This window comes from Passer domesticus, chromosome 24 (genome assembly GCF_036417665.1).
Source record: "Passer domesticus isolate bPasDom1 chromosome 24, bPasDom1.hap1, whole genome shotgun sequence".
Lineage (NCBI taxonomy): Eukaryota > Metazoa > Chordata > Aves > Passeriformes > Passeridae > Passer > Passer domesticus.
The window spans coordinates 5918202-5939986 of NC_087497.1; the positions used below are offsets into that span (position 1 = coordinate 5918202).

Here is a 21785-nt window from a genome sequence, read left to right on the forward strand (position 1 = left end):
CATCCCCAATCCCATCCCAATCCCATTGATCCCCATTCCCGTCCCCATCCCAAATCCCATTCCTGTTCCCATCCCCATTCCCACTGATCCCCAATCCCATTCCTACTCCCATCCTTATCCCCAATTCCATTCCCATTGATCCCTATCTCCATTCCTGTTCCCAATCCCAATCCTATTCCCATTCCCATCCCCATTGATCCCCACCCCCATTCCTCTTCCTAATCCCAATCCCATCCCCAATCCCATTGATCCCCATTCCCATCCCCATTCCCATTGATCCCCAATCCCATTCCTATTCCCATCCCTATCCCCAATTCCATTCCCATTGATCCCCATCCCCAATTCCATTCCCACTGATCCCCAACCCCATTCCTGTTCCCAATCCCAATCCCATTCCCATCTCCATTCCAACCTTTCCTGCCCATTCCTGCGCCCTCCCACCCCCCGGCAGAGTGGGGTGCCCCTGCCTGGCTCAGGGAATCCCGGAGCGCTGAAATTCCTGCTGGAATTCCTGCCCTGCATGAAACCCCGGGCTGTTCCAGCTGCCCCTCCTCCTCCTCGCGGCTGTGGGATCCCAGCAGGATCCAGGAGCAGGGATTGTGCCCTCGCCTGCCCTCAGCCACGATTCCTCCCAGGTGACCTGCCCAGTCAAACAGCAGCTCTGCAGCAAACGCTCATTAGGGAGCGTTTGCTGCCTCGAATAATTAAGGCTCTCATTAATGCACTGGCTGCACTCGCAGGATGGATGGTGCTGGCATTTCGGGGAGGAATAAATGAACCCATGGGGGAAATCCAGGGGGTTGTGCCCAGCACAAAGCCGAGCTCAAACCCGGGCTCAAACCCGAGCACCAACCCGAGCTCAAACCCGAGCACAAACCCGAGCACAACCCCAGCTCAAATCCGGCACCAACCCGGGCTCAAACCCGAGCTCAAACCCGAGCACAAACCCGGCACAAAGCCGAGCTCAAACCCAGCACAAACCCGAGCTCAAACCCGGGCTCAAACCCGAGCCCAAACCGGGGCTCAAACCCGAGCCCAAACCCGGGCTCAAACCCGAGCACAAACCCGGGCCCAAACCCAGGATTTGGGAGCTCTCTCACTTCCCAGAGGAATTCCCTCTCCCCTCAGGCTCTGGGGTCTCTCTCGGGTGTCACATTTAGGGAAAAAGGGATTTTTGCAGATTTGGGCTCGGAGCCCTCTCGCGGCTGCTGCGACAGGACACGAAGGAATTTCTTTATTTTCCACCGAACACCCAGATCGTGCCATGGGAAGGGGATTTTTGGGGTGGGAGTGCAGAAAATCCATCTGCTGCACACGGATAGCCTCAAAAATGAAATGTTCGGAGCAGCTCCTGGGCACGGGAGTGGCAGGGCATTGTCATGTCAAATAATAATGATGAGAAATAGTAAATAGTAATAAAAGAATTAAAAAAAAGAAAAATATAAAAATTAAAAACCAATAAAATTTAATTAAAATAATACTGAAATAAGAAAAATAATATTAAGAATAAAATTAAAATGAAAATAAAATAAAAATAAATATAAAATAATAAAAATATAAAATAATAAAAATAATAAAAATATAAAAATATAAAATAATAAAAATATAGAAATATAAAATAATAAAAATATAAAAATAAAATAATAAAGATAAAATAATAAAAATAGTAATATAATAATATAAAATAATAATAATAATAGTAATAATAATTCCTGATGTATATTGGAACCCAAATGCAGCTGCTCTTCCTTCTGCTTCACTGCTGCAAAAGGAAAACCTTACCTGGAATAACAAACCCAACTTCTCCTTTGTGCTTCTACACCAGGGCAGTTAAAAAAAAAAAGCAAAAAAAAAAAAATTAAAATGATTTCTTTTTATCTGCAAGAAAATGTTTATTCTTTGTAAACCCCCCAGAAAAAAGAGGGTGCAGCCAAGAGCGAGCAGGGAACAAACAGGGAGCCCGAGGGGGCACAGGGGGGAGCTCACCACGGAAATGCCAGAATTCCCTCTGTGCAGGGGCGGAATCGCGGGGAGCCCCGCGGTGCCTGAAATGCACCGCGGCATGCACGGCTGCTGCAGCGGAGCCGGGCTGCACGGGGGGATTGGGGTTGTTCTACCGCCCTCAGAGTCCTGCTCCTTCCTGGTTGTTCCATGAGGTAACGTGCCAATTAACACCATCAGTAAAAATGTGAATTCTTTTCTTTTCAGAACCAGAGCGCGTGGGTTGTTTGTGGAATCCCAAAGCTGGGCTGGAGTTTGCTTGGTTTCCCCCCCTCCCTCGCTCTGCCCCAGTGCCAAACCCCTTTTTCTCTGGATAGAAACACATTTGTCATCCTGTGCAATTCCAGTGTTTCCTTGAAAACTCCTCAATAAAACCCCAAACTCCCTGTGGGGAGCAGAACCGCTGGAGACAGAAGGGGAGATCAAGTGTCAATGACAGCTGAATAAAATAAAATAAAATAAAAAAATTAAAATAAAATAATAAAAAAATAAAATAAAATAAAATAAAAATATAAAATATATAAAATAAATAAAATAAATAAAAAAATAAAATAAAATAAAAAATAAATATATAAAATATATAAATAAAAAAATAAAATAAAAAATATAAAATATATAAAATAAATAAAATAAATAAAATAAAATAAATAAAAAATAAAATAAAATATATAAAATATATAAAATAAATAAAATAAAAAATAAAAAATAAAATAAATAAAATAAAAAAATAAAATAAATAAAATAAAATAAAAAATAAAATAAAATATAGAAAATATATAAAATAAATAAAATAAAATAAAACAAAATAAAATAAATAAATAAAATAAAAATAAAATAAAATATAGAAAATATATAAAATAAAATAAAACAAAAAAAAATAAATAAATAAAATAAAATAAGATAAAATAAAATGAAATAAATAAAATAAAACCCCCCAGAACTGCAGCTTTTATTAGGCAGCTTTGCAGTGTGTGGTGTACAGAACATTGCACAGCTCCAGCCCCCTCTCCTGCAGGGTGAACCTCCAGCCAGGACAGAACATTTGGAGCCAAAGAACCAGAGCTGGAGCCTGGCTCCTGAGCAAGGAGCCTGCAGCAGGCTCTGCAATCAGTGAAAGGGGCAAAAAAAAAAATAAAAATAGTTTAAACCATCAAGTTTCCTCTTGAAATGTCTTTTCCCCAAGGCACTGTGAACAAGACTGTTTAGCAACTCTCCATGAGTGAAAAAACCACCAGTGGGGATGGAAATATTTCACACAACAACCACCAGCACATCATCAGCTATTCTTTATTCCTTGCCTTCAACAACGCCCCTGGAATTTGTTTGGTCCTTTGAGGGGGGAAAATCAAATTATCTTCTGCAACATCCACGTGTTTGCATTTCACACATCGATAAATCAAAGCTTTGTTGGGGTGTTTGACCTTTTCACTGGGAAACTGAAGGGTTTTTCCTCACTGGATCGATCTGCAAATCCAATTTGATCATTAAATTAAAAAAAAACCAAAAAAACTGAGGAGAAAGGGTTCCAAACCAAGCAAAGCCCTGTGGTTTTTGTTTTGTTTTTTTTTTTTTTCAAGAGGAAACCATGCAAGAGTACATAAAAAGGCAAAATTGGCTACTTGAAAACCAAGAATCGTTTTTAATGCGTTGGCCGAGGAAAAACAAATCGCCAAGTTCCGTGAGGTTCCCTAAAAATGTACAAGAACAAACTGCAGGGCAGCTCCAAGCAGCGCTCCTCCCTCCTGCTGGAGTGACCCCACACACACAGCCCCACACGAACCGACTCCATCCCGGCTGCAGAGACCCCCGAGCCCCTCACTTCTTCAGGGGCTGGTACACGGAGGCGTTGGGGTCCAGGCCCGAGGGGCTGGGCTCCACGAACTTGGAGGAGTAATGGGGGGCCACGGGGCTCAGGGTGCTGGTGGCCGCCGTGTAGCTGATGCTGGGCATCACCGCCATCACCTCGGCGATCTTCTGCTTCAGCTCCTTGATCTCCTGGTCCTTCTGCAGGATCTGCCCTGCAGAGAGCCACGCGCAGCGTCAGGGGCGGCTCGGGGCCGGCCTGGGGGCGCTGCAGGCAGCCCAGTGCAGCCCTGCAGGCAGCCCTGTGCAGCTCCTGTGCAGCTCAGGGCCCTGCAGGCAGCCCTGTGCAGCTCAGGGCCCTGCAGGCAGCCCTGTGCAGCTCCTGTGCAGCTCAGAGCCCTGCAGCCCCCCCCTGTGCAGCTCCTGTGCAGCTCAGGGCCCTGCAGGCACCCCTGTGCAGCTCAGAGCCAGCCTGGGAGCCCTGCAGGCAGCCCTGTGCAGCTCCTGTGCAGCTCAGGGCCCCGCAGGCAGCCCTGTGCAGCTCCTGTGCAGCTCAGAGCCCTGCAGGCAGCCCTGTGCAGCTCCTGTGCAGCTCAGGGCCCCGCAGGCACCCCTGTGCAGCTCAGAGCCAGCCTGGGAGCCCTGCAGGCACCCCTGTGCAGCTCCTGTGCAGCTCAGAGCCCTGCAGGCAGCCCTGTACAGCTCAGGAGCAGCTCAGAGCCCTGCAGGCACCCCTGTGCAGCTCAGGGCCCTACAGCCCCCCCTGTGCAGCTCCTGTGCAGCTCAGGGCCCCGCAGGCAGCCCTGTGCAGCTCCTGTGCAGCTCAGGGCCCCGCAGGCAGCCCTGTGCAGCTCCTGTGCAGCTCAGGGCCCCGCAGGCAGCCCTGTGCAGCTCAGAGCCCTGCAGGCAGCCCTGTGCAGCTCAGAGCCCTGCAGGCAGCCCTGTGCAGCCCTGCAGGCAGCCCTGTGCAGCTCAGGGCCCTGCAGGCAGCCCTGTGCAGCCCTGCAGGCAGCCCAGTGCAGCTTCTGTGCAGCTCAGAGCCCTGCAGGCAGCCCTGTGCAGCTCAGGAGCAGCTCAGAGCCCTGCAGGCACCCCTGTGCAGCTCAGAGCCCTGCAGGCAGCCCTGTGCAGCTCAGAGCCCTGCAGCCACCCCTGTGCAGCCCTGCAGGGCCCAGCCTGATGAGCTCCAACTCCCACAGAACAAATCTCAACGCTCCCATGATGATTTGGGTTCACAGCTGCACCACCCCCAAAGATTAATGCTATTTAATGCCATTTTCCTGCCTTTTTCCATTCCCCTTCAGTCATAGAAACTTTTAATTTTGCAAACTGTCCCACTCCCCTCACTTCTCTCTGAGCTTTCACACCACCACCACAGCAATTCCTGCAGGCAGGTGATGAACAAACCCACTCCTGAAACAAAAAACCAATTTCTCCCTCTAATTAAACCTTCCTGCAATCAACCAGCCTTCTGCAGGGGAATGAAGCTGGTGTCAAATGCAGTTTTTGAGTGCTGCTCCACGGTTTGCAGAGCTGCACAAAGCCTGGCCTGGGTTTTAGGTTGGTTTTCTGCTCCCTCTGGTGGCAATGCCCACACTCCCCTCACCTGCCCAGGGTTAAAACAGGTTGGGTTCTCCTCAAATGTGGGTTTTATTTACTTGAGGAGTAATAAAACATTATTATAATAAACTAAAATATTATCAGGATGACGGGAGAGCAGCTTAATAACAGATTAAATTTAATTAATTTGTATCTTTTAAAGAGACAGCTCTTTAAAAGATCTCCAGCTCCTTGTAACGGTTTATAAAATGCAGAAAATAATCAGGAATTAATTGAAACACCTATTTTAATGCTCAGTATCAGCCTGATAATGAGCTGAGCTCAGCTGGTTCCAGCTCCACGTTGCCAAAGGCAGAAATGCCCAATTCCCCAGTTCCCAGGGAGCCCCAAAGCTCAGAGCCCCAGGCTGGTGCAGGGCAGCCCCGGTACCTTGGGCGATCTCCAGCTGCCTCTTGGCATCCCCCAGGGCAGAGAAGAGGTCCAGCTTGATCCTGGTCTCTGCGCTCAGGCTGTTCTCCAGGTGCTGCGTCTTGTCCTGCATGGCCGAGAGCGCCGACATCAGCACCTCGGTGTCCTTCTCGTTCTCCTTGTACTTCCGCAGCTCCTGCGGGGACACGGGGCTCAGGCTGCTGGGACGGGCAGCCCGGGCAGCCTGGGGGCAGGGATGGCACCCTGGGAGGGAAAAAATGGCACCCTGGGGGCAAGGATGGCAGCCTGGGGGGCAAGGATGGCACCCCGGGGGGGAAAAATGGCATCCTGGGGGCAAAAATTTCATCCTAAGAACAAAAAATGGCAGCCTGGGGGGCAAGGATAGCAGCCTGGGGGCAGGGATGGCAGCCTGGGGGGGAAGGATGGCAGCCTGGGGGCAAAAATTTCATCCTAAGAACAAAAAATGGCAGCCTGGGGGGCAGGATTGGCAGTCTAGGGGGCAGGGATGGCAGCCTGGGGGGGAAAAATGGCATCCTGGGGGCAAAAATTTCATCCTAAGAACAAAAAATGGCAGCCTGGGGGGCAAGGCTGGCAGCCTGGGGGGAAAAAAAGTCATCCTAAGAGCAAAAATGGCATCCTGGGGGCAGGATTGGCAGCCTGGGGGCAAGGATGGCAGCCCTGGGGGCAAGGATGGCAGCCCTGGGGGGCAAAAATTTCATCCTAAGAGCAAAAAATGTCATCCTAAGAACAAAAAATGGCAGCCTGGGGGCAAGGATGGCACCCCGGGGGGAAAAAATGTCATCCTAAGAGCAAAAAATGGCATCCTGGGGGGCAAAAAATGGCATCCTAGGGGGCAACATTGGCATCCTGGGGGGCAAAAATGGCACCCCGGGGGGAAAAAATGTCATCTGAAGGGCAAAAATGGCATCCTAAGAGCAAAAAATGGCATCCTGGGGGGCAAAAAATGGCATCCTGGGGGGCAAAAAATGGCATCCTGGGGGGCAAAAAATGGCACCCTGGGGGGCAAAAATGTCATCCTGGGGGGCAAAAATGCTACCCTAAGGGCTAAAATTGCCATCCTGGGGGGCAAAAAATGCCAGCCTGGGGGGCTTCACACAGCAGACAGACCCAGGAGTCTCCCCCCTTCCCACACTGGGCCTGGCATTAATTAAAATGCAGGTTAATGAAGGTTCCCTGCAGTGATTAAAGCTCATTTGCTCTGGGCCTCAGCCCCCACCCAAAAAGCCCCAAATCCCTTCCCAAGAGGCAGAGAGGGTGTGGAACACTTCCCTCAGGAAAGGTTGGAACTGCTCATGTTGGAAAAGGCCTCTGGGAGCACCAAATTAATTAAAATTAATTAAAATTAATCCCCCAGTGGCACTTCTGTGGTTTGGGCACTGCCAGGGATGTGGAATTCCATCCCTGGGCAGCCCCTGCACAGCAACATGGCAAAAACTTCCCTAAAAACCCAACCCCAAAGGCTGCTGGAAGGGATTGTTTGTATCTCACATCAAATCAAACCTCACTGGGTCAGGGCCAGAAATTCAGGGGAGAGAAAAAACAGGGAGAAATTATCCTGGCAAGCTGTGGCTGGGGGAAAAAAAATACAAAAATACAAAAATATTCTACACCTTCAGATGGAGGGACAGGGAAAATATGAATGCCTGCAACAAGAAGCTTCTCTACCAGTTTGAAGGTGCTCATAAAATGAAAAAAAGCTTCATTAGAGCTGGGTTTAATGATCTGAAAGCCATGCTCAAACACTCCAGGGATAAGCCACACTTGTTGTCAAGGGTTTGGTAAATCCAGGGACAAGGAGGCTGCACCTGTGATTGGGAACAAGTCCACAGCAGCAGCAGGTGGGCTTTGAAGAGGCATTAAAAATCCATTTTCATGCAGATTGGCAGTCTGAGCACATCTTTAGGACAGGAGGAAGGGCACACATTTGAGCTCTTTAGCTGTGACAAACCCAACCCTGTTTGCTGCACATCTGCCATGAAGGATTTGCAATATTCAGGCACTTCCACCAAAAAAAATAAAATAAAAATAGCCTGGCCAGTGCTCCAGAGTGCCCTGAACCAACAAGCTTTAGTGAAATTTATAATTCTGTACAACGAGAGTGGCCACAGGCTCCTGGCAGGAGGAGAAAATGCTGTTGAGGGGATTCGACCCTCAGCCAGTGGGTTTGGGGGAAAAATTCCCATTTCACCAAGAGAATGGTGTGGGATGGAGCCTCTGGCCCTGCTGGAACCATGGAAGGGTCTGGAAGGAGCCCCTGGCACTGCTGGAACCACAGAAAGTTCTGGAAGGAGCCCCTGGCCCTGCTGGAACCATGGAAGGGTCTGGAAGGAGCCTCCTGGAACCATGGAAAATTCTGGAAGGAGTCCCCAGCCCTGCTGGAACCATGGAAGGCTCTGGAAGGAGCCCCTGGCCCTGCTGGAACCATGAAAAGGTCTGGAAGGAGCCCCTGCCCCTGGCCTCCCCCTGCCCAGGCGGGGCAGGAGCCGCAGGAGCTGCAGGAGCTGCAGGAGCCGCAGGAGCTGCAGGCCCTGGGCACTGCTCTGCTGCAGATGCAGGGATCTGGGCGGGCTGGCAGCCATGCCTGGCTGCTGCTCCGAGCCCCGGGGCTGTGGCATTACCTGCACTTTGATTTCCAGCTCTCGGATCTGATCCTCCTTCACTTTGATGTCCAGGCTGAGCTTCTTGCACTCGCTCTCCAGGTCGCGGATGCGGCCGCGCAGGCTCTCGGTGCACTCGCCCCTGCAGGGACAGAGCCCGGGTGAGACAGCAGCACTGCCACCAACCAGCCAGCCTGCCCCTCCTCACTGCCCAAAAGTGAAATTCAGAATGAGGCACAGCCAGCCTGCCCCTCCTCACTGCCCACAACACCCAAAACTGAAATTCAGAATGAGGCACAGCCAGCCTGCCCCTCCTCACTGCCCACAACACCCAAAATTTAAATTCAGAATGAGGCACAGCCAGCCTGCCCCTCCTCACTGCCCAAAAGTGAAATTCAGAATGAGGCACAGCCAGCCTGCCCCTTCCTCACTGCCCACAACACCCAAAACTGAAATTCAGAATGAGGCACAGCCAGCCTGCCCCTCCTCACTGCTCACAACACCCAAAACTGAAATTCAGAATGAGGCACAGCCAGCCTGCCCCTTCCTCACTGCCCACAACACCCAAAAGTGAAATTCAGAATGAGGCACAGCCAGCCTGCCCCTCCTCACTGCCCACAACACCCAAAACTGAAATTCAGAATGAGGCACAGCCAGCCTGCCCCTTCCTCACTGCCCACAACACCCAAAACTGAAATTCAGAATGAGGCACAGCCAGCCTGCCCCTCCTCACTGCCCACAACACCAAAACTGAAATTCCAAACGAGGCATGGAAAAGAAGCAGCCAGCCTTGGTCTGCTCAGCAAAGCTGTTGCCCTCACAGCCATGCAGAGCTGCTGAGGGTCACACCTCAGGTGGGGGAGATTGGGAATTTTGGAGAAAATTCATCAGAATTCTTTTCTGTGAGAGCACAAAAGCAGGAATCATTTGACAGAGAGCAGGAATCATTTGACAGACATTTGAGCCCTGCAGCTGAAGTGCCCCCAGCTCGTGGGACTGCAGAGCCCCACAGTGCTGGGCACTGCCCCAGCAGGAACATTCCAGAATGATGGCCAATGCCACTGCTCAGACCCTGCATTCCCACGTGAAAGGAGATGCTCCCCTGAGCAGGACACGACATCTCTGAGAGCACAATGCAGGAGAGCAGTAATTTAGATTAAATGTCATGTCTTCCCTGCAGCTGAGCCTACATCTCCCAGTCCTGCCTTGTTTTAACACAAACCAGCCTCTCAACACAAATAAAGCTATTTTTTTCTTAAATAAAAGTGATTTTTTTTAAATAAAAGATCAAACACAGGCTCTTCCTTCCCACCCCAAAGGCTCCCAAGGGCACAGCACCTGGTAGCAGCAGCAAAGGCCACAGCTCGTGCAGCAGTTGCTTCTTCCAACTTCTTCCTCTTCTTTTCTTCCATTAATTGTTTTTCTACAAAGGTTCGTGCCTCCTGCTCTGCCTTTAGCTTCTTCTCCAGCTGGCTGATCATTTGTTTGTCTTTTTGTTTCATCTGTACAGCGTTGTGCAATCTGCAGGGGGACAGGAGTGAGCTTAAAACCTGCCTGGGTTTGCCTCCCATTTTAGGATTACTATTATTATTATTTCTATTCACTATTATATATTAAATTATATAATTCTATTAATAATTATTAATATTGTTATTAATATTAATAATTCTTGTAGTATTATTATTTTATTTACCATAAAAATCCCCCTTTGCAGCCCCCAGGACAATGTCACAAACTTGTTCTAAATGACAATACAGCTGGCTTTGGCATTTACAAGTTATTATTGATCACAAAGACTTTAATATAGCACAGTTTGTAATCCCTTTTAATTGCTTTTTAATCACCTGAAGTTTTCTTTATACCCTTTTGAAGTTTTGAGGCTGCTTTGCCTTCCTCCCAATCCCAACCCACAGCAAAAATGAGTGAACAACTCCAGAGGGTGCAGGGGCATTTGGCCAACACCGACCCCACCACAACTGGGGCAGAGAAATCTCCAACTGGTGAACCAAACCCATCACACCAAGTGGGGGTTTCTGCCTGCTTTGACCTGAAACCACCAGTTATAGATATAATAAATATATTTACCCCTTATTAAGCTTTATTTAACATGAAGAGTGAGCCCTGTTTCTGTCCCAGGCTGCAGGATGTGGCTGGGGGTATTCTCCCCAGCTGTCAGAGCTGGGCAGCTCTCTCCTGTTCATTGGGCAGTTTTCTCTATCCCTTCCCCACCCAATCCTCCCTCCAGGAGATATCTTCTGTTAATAGGCCATTAATTATTAATTATCTTCTGCTCATGGCCACGGAGTGTCCCTGCCTGGCTGATAAAATTCCATCATCCCACTGGGAGCTGCTCTGCCCAGGGGAGGAGCCAAGCATTCCTCCCTGGACACAACCTGGGATTTCAAACATTCCTACCTGGATAGAACCTGAGATTTCAAACATTCCTCCCTGGACACAACCTGGGATTTCAAACATTCCTCCCTGGACACAACCTGGGAGGAGCCAAGCATTCCTCCCTGGACACAACCTGAGATTTCAAACATTCCTCCCTGGACACAACCTGGGATTTCAAACATTCCTCCCTGGACACAACCTGGGATTTCAAACATTCTTCCCTGGACACAACCTGAGATTTCAAGCATTCCTCCCTGGACACAACCTGAGATTTCAAACATTCTTCCCTGGACATAATCTGGGATTTCAAGCATTCCTCCCTGGATAGAATCTGGGATTTCAAACATTCCTCCCTGGACAGAATCTGGGATTTCAAGCATTCCTCCCTGGACAGAATCTGGGATTTCAAGCATTCCTCCCTGGATACAATCTGGGATTTCAAGCATTCCTCCCTGGACACAACCTGAGACTTCAAACATTCCTACCTGGACAGAATCTGGGATTTCAAGCAATCCTCCCTGGATACAATCTGAGATTTTGGAATACCAGAGCAGCCCTTTCCCAGTGCATTTTCCTCTGCCCTGCCTTCCCAGAGGAGCAGCTTTCTCTCTCCTGCCCTGCATTCCCAGAGGAACACCAGCCCCATCTCCAGCAGCCCTGGAGCTGCAGAGGAAAACTCCCCCTTGTGCAGGATCCCTGCTGCAGCAGAAGCACAGCTGGCACTGCAGGAGGGCTGAGCCACCCCGGGATGGCACAGCTGCCACCACCCTGAGGTGGCACTCCATCCTCATTTTCATCCCCAACACCGACCTGTCCATCTCCACCTGAGAGCCCCCGAATCTCCACATTTCAACAACCCAGCGGGGCCAGGGGGTCCCACATCCAGGCCAGGGGAGGCTCCTGCCCCCCCCGGCAGCCCCCCCAGGGCGGTGCCCACGTACTTGTTCTGCAGCAGCTCGTTCTCCTGGCGCAGCTGGCCCGTCTCGGCGCGCGCGCCGCGCTCGGCGGAGCTCAGCGAGCTCACCTGGCTGCGCAGCTCCTGCTCCACCTGCCTGCTGGCCTGCAGGTCAGCCTTCAGCTTCTTGATGTCCTGCTCCAGCCTGGGGGACAAATGACAGCGCTGTGGTTGTAGCAGGGTGCTCCTTGTGGACCCAAGGAGCCCCGACGGAGGCGGGGATGATGCAGGTGACTCCATGTTCTCAGAGGTTCATTTATGACTTTGTAACTCCATATTATATATAAAAATACTATACTAAAAGATACAGAAAGGATACTTAATGAATGCTAAAAAGATAATAATGAAAAGTGGTGACTCTTTCCACAGCTTGGCCCCAGTTGGCCAAAGAGTGAAAACAACTCACAGCAGAATCCAGTGAAACTATCACCTGTGGTAAACAATCTCCCAACACATTCCACACAGGAGGAGAAAATGAGATAAGAATTGTTCTCCTTTTCTCTGAGGCCTCTCTCGCTGCTTTTCAGCTTCCCAGGGGAAAAAACCTGGGTGAAGGGATTTTTTCAGAGAATGTGAATGCCACACAAGTGAACAAATTACCCTTTGGCTCCTTAAAAAGGAAGAAAGCCCACAAGTTTCTCTCCCCAGTTTAATAAAAAGATACCTCATAATTCCTTGGGGACTTCACCTCAAACTTAAGGATAACCAACTGACAGAAGCCAAAAGGCCCAGAATCATTTTTGTAGGGTATTTTTACCAAGAACAAAAGCCTCTTACCCCTGACTCAAGTTTTCTCTGAAAAGAGCTTTGTTATTTTGCCTTTTAATAAAACTTTTCTGTTTCTAACACTACCTCAAAACCCACCCTACTAATTTTATGCCATTGAGGTAGCTAGGCTATCTCCAGAGTAATAAATTCTCCTAAAACCTAACTCAAAGGAAAAAAAACCTATCACACCTTGGCTTTGCATTTTTCTGTCAGCTGTTTTGATGTGGTGCAGTTCATCCTTGCTTTTGGTAGAGTATAACCTGGCAGTTTGTGTGTGCACCCTGTAGCTTACAGAAATATTAATTATATTAACTGATAAATATATTAGACATATAGGGTAATTTGTATTCTGTATTAAATAATACAAGAATCATTTGTACTCTGTATTTGTAATCTGTATTAAAATACAGACTGTGGGATGTTAAGATACCCTTTTCATGAGGCATTTTCATTCTCTAACTCAGAGAATGATGTAAAATAATTAATGATTCCCCACATTTGTGGACTATCTTACCTGAAAGACAAGGTAACAGGGACAAAAACCACAACACCTAGAGGAAGAATTTATGGACTCTTTGTTACCAGGGAGTGCAAGAACAACAGGATGGAGCGTAAAAACAACAAGAAGAAATAAAATATATTGATCTAATGACCAGTCAAAGGTTAAAACCAAGCAAGAAAATCCCTGAAACAACTCACAAGAGTGTTTGAATAATGTATAAAACTCAGGAATATGTGTGTGCCCCTGTAATGGAACAGTATATAGAGAATATTGTTTTACCCCAACATCACCAGGGCTGGATATTTGTCCCTTTTTAAACTTTTAAAAATTCTAAGGAGTGAACTTTGTTTTTCACACTGGCAAAGACAATTCCACAGGACACTTCCTGCCCCCTCACGCCAAGGCTCAGGCACATTGCATAAAATCAGAATAAACCTTGCACCATCTGCCAAACCCTCAAACCTGCAGCCTCCAAACAATCAACTCTCCCAGCTCTCTGGCTGTGTATTTAGAAAAGCTAAATAATCAGCTTTTCTCCAGCTCCACATCACCTCAGAGCCTCCCCCAGGAATTCAGTGCCACGTGCTGAACACATCCCATGGAATGACATTTCCCCCGAGGTCTGAGAAGCCCCAAACCCGCAGAGATTTCATTCTGTCCACAAATGCTGAGTTTGATTTGCTAGCCAGAGCTGAGCTGTGAATTGTCACCTCGAGGTGTTGGTGTTTTCTTGCAGCACATGATGTGCATGCCGAGTAAGAGGATGTGTTAAGTCATCCCCAGCTCAGGAGTCAGTAAATTTAGTTTTAATTGCTCTTGAACACAGACCATCTGCTCTACACTTGAAATTGTAGCTTTGGAAAGTTCTTGAAGATTCATGTAATCTTTTTAATTAAAATATTGTTGAATAAAACACACGTTTTGGAGGAAAGGCACTCAGCTCGCTTTCATTTTCCCCCCACAAATAAGGTTATTGATTCTTAGAATAAAAACACATCACAGGTGAATAACCAACCCTTTCCAAGTCTGTTACACACTTATTGAAAGCAATCCAGCCCAGCCATTCTCACACAACCCTCCTTTGCTCTGCCAGGTATTGATTGGAGAGTTTTTAAGTGTCCATAAAGAAGATGAAGGTGGTTTTATTTCCTAGGCTTGCATTCTGAATTGGTGGCAGTGGGACATTAAGAGCAGGAGAACATTGACAAAAGCCAAAAAGAGCTGCCCTCAGTGACACTCAGCAGTGCAGATGAATGGCTGCAGCCTTCTGATTCCTTAATGAAACATTTTTGGGTTTCAAGGCAGGGAAATCTCAGCCTAAAAGGCACTGAGAGATGAGCAGGGAGAACATCCCGTGCCACTGCCTGCAGAGGGGGAGTGTGGCATCCCCAAGGCTGTGGAAATCCAGAGAGGGGGGTTTGTAACAGCAAAAAGAGCCCAGAGAGGGGAGAGGGGGAACGAGGAGCCAGAGCAGCCCCAGAGGCTCAGCCCACTCCAGCCCCAGCCCCTCCTGCCTCTCCAGCCCCATGGAAGTGCCCTCCCAGCAAGATTAACTCCTTCAGTGCTCGAGAAATGGTCAAAAGCACCCTCAGAAGAAAAAAAAATCAATTTACAGGCACAAAGCAAGTACCCACCTCAAAGGGAAGTGCACAAATCACTTCAACGCCTGGTGCTCTGCTGAGGGAAAGAATGTGTAAATCTGACCAAATATTCCAACCTCAGCCCCAAAATGGGAAGAGCAGCAGCTGGCTTTGGGTGAGTGGTGCCACCCTGTGCAGTGTGAAATGATGGACAGGGCAGTTATTGGGCAACGAAATCAGAGTTTCGTTTCATCTGCCAAAAAAGCAGCAGCCCAGTGTTTTAGAGAGAGCAAATGCTTTAAGGAAAGAGAGCAAGAAGCTGTAGGAACCACCACCAGACTGGGCTGTGCAAACAGCTGATGGGTTTTAATCCAGGTTTTCACAAACAGGTGGAAAAATGCTGTTTCAATAGAGGAATGCACCTGAATGCCACTTGACACTGACCCAGAAACAACCTCAATATCCATGCCTACAGTGGAGTGATAACTGAAGATAAGAGCTGTAAATAGCTTCTACCTGTAGCTCAGACTGTGCCAACCTCAGAGATTTCTTTTGATTTCTTTTGGGTATTGAGCATTCCAGGAACAGAAACCCTGAGCAGATAAGGCCTGAGCAGCTCTGAGGGGCTGGCACAGGACAGGCTGAATTTGTGGTTTTGGCAGGGCTGTGGAGCCATCTGGCTGCTGGCATTCCTGCACCTGAGTGGGGCTGGAACAGAGCTCAGGGTGCTGGGGAGCAGCAGAGATGAGGCCACGGGCACAGCCCTCCCTGCTGTGGCCTTGGAATTTGGGAATTTGTGGGGTCAGGGCTCGGGGAGGGTGGAACACCCACGAGACATCCCCTCAAAGGGGCCAGAAAACAACCAACACAGAGAATTCCTCTCTGTCAGTGCCACAGAGAACCACTGGAAACTGCTTTGTCAGTGGGCTTGTTTGGAGTGAGGTTTTACAGTGGGATTTCAGCAGGTTTTAATTACCCCTTTTCATTACATTGAAGGTTTTGCTGCAGCTTGAAACAGCAGAGCAGAGAAAAATCTGTTTTCTGCCAATTACAGAGCAAATACAGGCTCCTGTCTCCCTAAAACCAGGGGGAGATCAAAATCCACCATCATGCAAAGGCTTCCTGGGTGGTTTTGTCCCAATTAGGCAGACACAAGTTCATTAAGGAGACAAGAAGAAGGGAGTTAGCCCTCAGAGCCACATGTGCTCCCTGCCCTGCCCCAGAGGTCACCTCTGCCACCAGGACATTAACAGCACTCCAAAACAAAAGCACATCAAGGTAAACCAACACAAAGGCATAAAAAATATATATAAATAATAAAATATAAAAAAATCCTTGCTGCAAGCAGGGAGCAGGACAGGGAGGCCTCCCCCCTCTGGAACAGCCTGCACTGCTGCTGCAGTGATAAATGACCCTAAAGCAGCACTTTTCACATTATTGTTATTCTTGCTCTCATTTCATTTGCTGCTTAAGTCACTTATTTCCTGGCTTATTGGAGAAAGTTATTTACAGAGGAGGGGGAGCAAAGGAAACCTGAGCTCTGGAAGAGGTTTCTCCCTCGCTCTGACACAAACCTGCTTTTAAACGAGGTTTAGTTGCAGATTATGTTGTGCTGTTTATACAAGCGAGGTCAATTCCTTCAGTTTGGCATTCTGTGACTGCAGATTTACCCATTTCCTTGGCTGAGCACCACCTCCTGCCCCTCCCTGCCAGGAGAATTCATCAGGGATCACCTCGGAGAGGGAATATTCCCCCAAAGGCCTCGGGGGAGATGGATGGATGAACCCAAGGACATCCCAATTCAGCTTGAATGCTCCCCAGCACTGATGGCTGGCTGCTCAGTTTACTCCATCCCATAATCACCTGGCAACTGCACTCGAATGAAACACAGCTTATAGAAAAATTATCATTTTGAAGTACCCACAGAGCCCCGAGATGCTCTCCAAAAGCCTGGCACCAGCAGAAGCTGGCAGTGAAGCTGCTTTTTGGGGTGCCCCTGCTGGGACTGACAGGCTCTCCCTGCAGCTCCTGGGAGCAGCTTTCACTCCCAAAAAGCCAGGAATCCCAGAAAACCACAGGAATCCCAGAAAACCAGGACCTGCCCTTCCTGCTGCTGCCATTTCCAAAGGCTGCTCTGCTCCTGAGCTCTCTGCTGCCTGGGGAAGGGGCTGCAGGAGGGACTGGCTCCCACACTCCTCATTCCCATTCCCAATCCTGATTTTCTGTCCTGGGGCAGGAAAGCTTGGCCATGACCCCCCTGCAGCTGACACAGGAAACCTTCTGCTGCTTTAATGCCACTGCAGGCAGGGGGGTGAGCAGGAGGCAGCAGCCCCTCTCTGCCCAAATGTCACAATATTGGCACCAAATTCCCATCAAAACCTCCCAGTCTGTCCCTGCAGGTAACACCATTTCAGGAAAGTGAAATAAGCTGTGGCAGAGCAGCTTTTTGCTTCACCAAGAATTTTCCCAGTCCAACTGCCAGAAGATGTCCTCGTTATCTGTGGGAATAATTAGTACATGAGACAGCTTGTTCATCAGCTCGTGTGCCAAAGGCAGGACCTCTGTGGAGACAGACAGCTCTGCCAAGCTGCCCTGCCAGGTTTTTGTGTGCTTCCAGTGCAGGGATTTTTAAGGGTGCTGAAAGGCAGAGGCAGATCATGGGTTTTGCAGCATAATGTGGAATAAACAACAACAAAAAAATTAATTCTGCAGCAATTACAGCTTGGACTTGTTCCATATATTGGGGCTGTGAATCTGTTTCACCTCAGGAATGCCAGTGAAATGGTAGAAGAGATGAATTTGCTCTGCACCTCCTGACAAACAGCAGAGTGCAAAGGGACACAGGCTGATCCCAAATGGATCCCTCCAGTGGCCCCATGGCCAGGGAGCTGGGAAGGAGCACTCACACCACAGATTCAGGGATAAAGGGCTTGACAAGCTCCACCAGGCTGATCCCAAATGGATCCCTGTGGCCCCATGGCCAGGGAGCTGGGAAGGAGCACTCACACCACAGATTCAGGGATAAAGGGCTTGACAAGCTCCATCAGGCTGATCCCAAATGGATCCCTCCAGTGGCCCCATGGCCAGGGAGCTGGGAAGGAGCACTCACACCACAGATTCAGGGATAAAGGGCTTGACAAGCTCCACCAGGCTGATCCCAAATGGATCCCTGTGGCCCCATGGCCAGGGAGCTGGGAAGGAGCACTCACACCACAGATTCAAGGATAAAGGGCTTGACAAGCTCCAGAAGATTCCAGCACCCTCAGGAGATGTCTCAGAAAACCCCAGATGTTCCTGAGCCTCTGGAACCCCTCAGCTCCAGCAAGAATGGAACAATCCCCAGGGATGGGCATCAGGAAATTCCTCTCCACAAAACCAAGCACTCAGGCCCTGACATTGCAGCAGACACAGCAAAAAGAAAAGCTGAGCTTCAAATAAGAGCATGTATAAAATATTTGCATCAACCTTAACTAGCAGGACTCCTGCAGATGGATCGCATCAAACATCTCCAAGTTAACAACTCTGTAAAACTCCTGCTCTCCAAAACCTCCTGATCTTGAGTGTCTCCAGCCCTGCTAATCCCAACCCAGCAGCAGAAGGAATATTTCACATTTGCTGCTGGTTACTCAGCCCAGGGCCATCAGCTGTGGACACAAAAGGAAAGCAGCTCGGGTCTGCCATCCTGCTGGACACCCCGTCAGGAAAAGCAGCTTTATTTGGAAGCTGAGCAGGTCTGAGCTGAGTCTGAACAAATGCAGGACTTCACTCAGCCCTCTCCAGGCTCCAGCAGCAATGCAGGCTGCAAGTTTAATAACAGGAATGAGTAACACTCCTGGAAGTGGAAAAAATGATGAACAAATGCCTGGAACTCCAGGGATGGGATAACTGACAAGGTTAAAAGACAAAAAACACCATGAATTTTTAAATGTAAGTGCATCCATCCCATCCAATTTGTCAGGTGAGTTTGTGCTCCCACTGGTGTGGGAGTTGCACGGGCAGGCTGAGCAGAAACAAGGTTGCATGAATGATTCCAGGCAGCAGCTGGGAGCAGGAGCCTGGGCTTTGGGGCTCCTGGGCTGCCTGCACAGGGACATCAGGGACAACAAACAGCTCAGGGGATTTGTGGCACATCTCCACAGCCACACATCCCAAAAACAGTTCTCTGAAGGAGCTCAATTCCCTCGGAGGGCAGAGTGAGGCCCTTCTGTGTTCTGTGTCCTTCCCCAGCGAGTCCCAGGAGCTGCAATCCCCTCAGGACAGGACCTGTTTTGTTGCAGACTCATTTCTGTGCTCCAAAACTCACCGTGGGTAATTAGTGAGCACCTGCTCTAAGCTCCCACACCAAGATTTCACCAGGAAACTGAAGCTTTAAACACACCAGTTGAACTCTCATCCCTTCCCCTCCCTCTGCTCAAGGCTGAGCAATGTTTGCAACTGCAGCAAACTGAGCTGACCCTCCAAGATGGAGCAAATAAAGCTCATCAGGGGGGCAGAGCTTGGGGTTGGGGACAGCCAGGCAGGCCTGGAGCAGCTCTGCTGAAGGCAGAGCCTCTGCAGCCCACCCATCCTGTCACAGATCCCACTGCCTGCCTTCTGAACCTCACACAGGTTCTCTACACACACCAGGTATCAATTAGTCCAGGTGTTTAATTGGCAGGGGTATGTCAATCAAGGTAGAGTGATTATCAGAGGGGAAAATAATATTTCCATTGAAGTGATTGTGTTCCCACAGGACAAATCCTCAGAGATAAAAGCCCAATTATCAAAGGTACCTGCAGGGAAAACAAGCCTGATCTGCCAATTAAGCTGGCCACCACTGATTTGGTGGAATAAGGAATAAGAGACACAGTGCAGGTGGAAAATGCTGGAGAAGGGCAGAATTGTGGAACAGTTTTTGCTCCAGACATCCCTCCATGCACAGTCACACCACTTTCCTCACTGGGGCCTTTCCTGGCAGCACGTGCCAACCAACACCATCTGTGCCAGGGTGAGCCCTGCTCCCCACAGCTCCCTCTGGACTCCCAGGGCACGTGTGAAGCTGGCACTTGTCCATGCTGACACATTCCCAGGGCTGGGAGCAGAGCTGAGCTCAGCCCCACACCAGCACTGGCTCCCTGCACGCTTGGAATTGGAGATTAAAGCAAAAGCCAAACACTTCAAAGGAAAAACAAAACCAAAGCACCTGTTCAGGCAGCAAGAAACCCCAGGGAACTCCCTGCAGAGGCAAGGCTGCTCCACAGAAGGGACACAGGAGCTGAGTTTCTCAGGTTTGCCTCCTGCCTTCCACCAGAGTGTTCCTGGTGCCTCACGACAGAGCAGTGAGGCAGGGGAGCAGCAGATCCCGAGCCAGAAATGAAGCAATCTGCTGCAGGCTGCACGTCAAACAAAAAGCAGGAACGCAGCTCCACACATCTCCTGGAGATCCTCTCCCACCACTGCACTTCTCTATGTGACCACAAAGGACATTTTGATAAAAACCCCCGAGTCCTGATGGAGCAAGGCAGGAGGAGACAAGGCTCAGGCCCAACTTACCTCACCAGTGCATCTGGTTTGCTTAGCTGGTTATTAGGAATACAGTTTTCCATTAAGTCCTTGTGTGTGCTCGGGCTCTTGCTGGCACATTTCTGTTTTTTCTCATTTTTAGAGGATGAGGAGGGGATGCTCCCGTTGCTTGCACTGTGGCTGCGGGGTGAGGAGTTCACAACCCCACTGACATTTTTGTAATTTTTGGACGAGGCAGTGCATGAGTCCTCTTTTAAGAGGTTTTCTGTACTTCCTACAAGATCGTTATTTAATCTTTTACTATTGATATGGTTTTCCATATATTCAATTTCTTGTATTTTAGAGTCTACAGGTTGCAAAATGTTGTTGTTTATTCCAAGGTTGTGTTTCTTTGCATCCTTGTCCTTTTCTTTCCCTTTTTCTCGATATTCCAGCTCTGGCAACGTCGCAGAGATTTTTTTATTGGCTGGAATGCCTCCATTGTGCTGCAGGAGTATTGAGGAATCCATATCAGATAATCCTTTGGCTGCTGCAACACCAAAGTGGAAAAAAAAAAACAACTTAGTTCATTAAATCCATCAATACCATGCCACAGAAAGAAAAAATCATTATGGACACATCCATCATTCCTGCAGGAAACTCTCAGGATTGGAGACTCCACAAAAGAGAATCCAAAGTCACCTATTTTAAGGCTTTTTCAGGCAGGAAAGAGAGATTTAAGAATAAATGCTAGAGCTTCACACAACACTGACTGACCAGAACTGAGGCCATAATTCCCTTTTCCTGTCACATTAACCACTCCAGAGTGATTCCATTTCTGCCCCTCTGAGCTCACCACACCCCCAAACAGAGGCAGCTCCTCCTCAGCACGTAAAAACCACTTAAATCATCATTTTCCCTCACTACAGCAGAGACCAGAGCACACATGAAGGGATAACTTGCCTTCCTCTGCCTCCCTCTCTTGCCTCTGCAGCATCTGCTGCTCTGGGGGCAGCGCCTGCTGCAGGAGCTGCATGTAGAACTCGTTCTCCTTCTGCACCTCCTTCTGCTTCCTCAAACGCATCTTGTAGCTGACGTAACTTTTAAAGCCAAAGCCCAAAGTCACAACAGGGTAGCCAATGCTAAGGAGGGAAAAAAAAAGCAATATTGTGAATCAAACTGTAGCCATGATAGCAAATTAATCACACAATTCACATTGTGAACCATGTCCACACGAACTGATTGATAAAGTGGTTTTTGCTGCTCCACAGGAGCTTTCAAGAAATGCTTGGAATATCCACACTGCAGATTCCTGCCAGCACAGAAAGGTGGCACTGGGTCCTTGTTTACACACATTGCTCATGGAATATTTGTGAGGAAAAACTGAAGAGCCAAGCCCTGAACCCAAATAAAAGCCCTGATAATTCATTTTCCTGGTGAAATAAAGGTTAACAGGACAAGGACAGAGAAGCACTCACCAGTGTGCTGCAAATGGACGACAAAGGTCCACATGGAAGTTTTTTAAATCTTTAAATCTAATGGCTGCTTCAATATAAACAAAAAGTATCCACAGTGATACTGTTGGTAAGCACACACCTCTTTCTGTGGAGAGAAGGGAAACAGAGGCACCTCAGGGACACAGATCAGGCAGAAAGTTATTTTTACAACATTTCAGGAGTCTGAGGAAACAAACC

General features: G+C 48.6%; 1 protein-coding gene across 1 annotated transcript in view; it reads right to left on the reverse strand.

Annotated features, from left to right (window-relative positions):
• Positions 1–3272: 3272 nt before the first annotated feature.
• The window catches only part of MACO1 (macoilin 1), a 29175-nt gene continuing 10662 nt past the window's right edge, over positions 3273–21785 (reverse strand). Inside the window, exons 4-11 of the mRNA XM_064398179.1 lie at positions 21570–21693; positions 21055–21233; positions 20143–20641; positions 11747–11905; positions 9750–9932; positions 8433–8553; positions 5794–5968; positions 3273–4019 (exon numbers count right to left, since the gene is read on the reverse strand). Coding sequence (XP_064254249.1) covers positions 3817–4019; positions 5794–5968; positions 8433–8553; positions 9750–9932; positions 11747–11905; positions 20143–20641; positions 21055–21233; positions 21570–21693 — 1643 coding nt within the window. The 3' untranslated portion in view covers positions 3273–3816. The remainder of the gene's footprint in view (positions 4020–5793; positions 5969–8432; positions 8554–9749; positions 9933–11746; positions 11906–20142; positions 20642–21054; positions 21234–21569; positions 21694–21785) is intronic.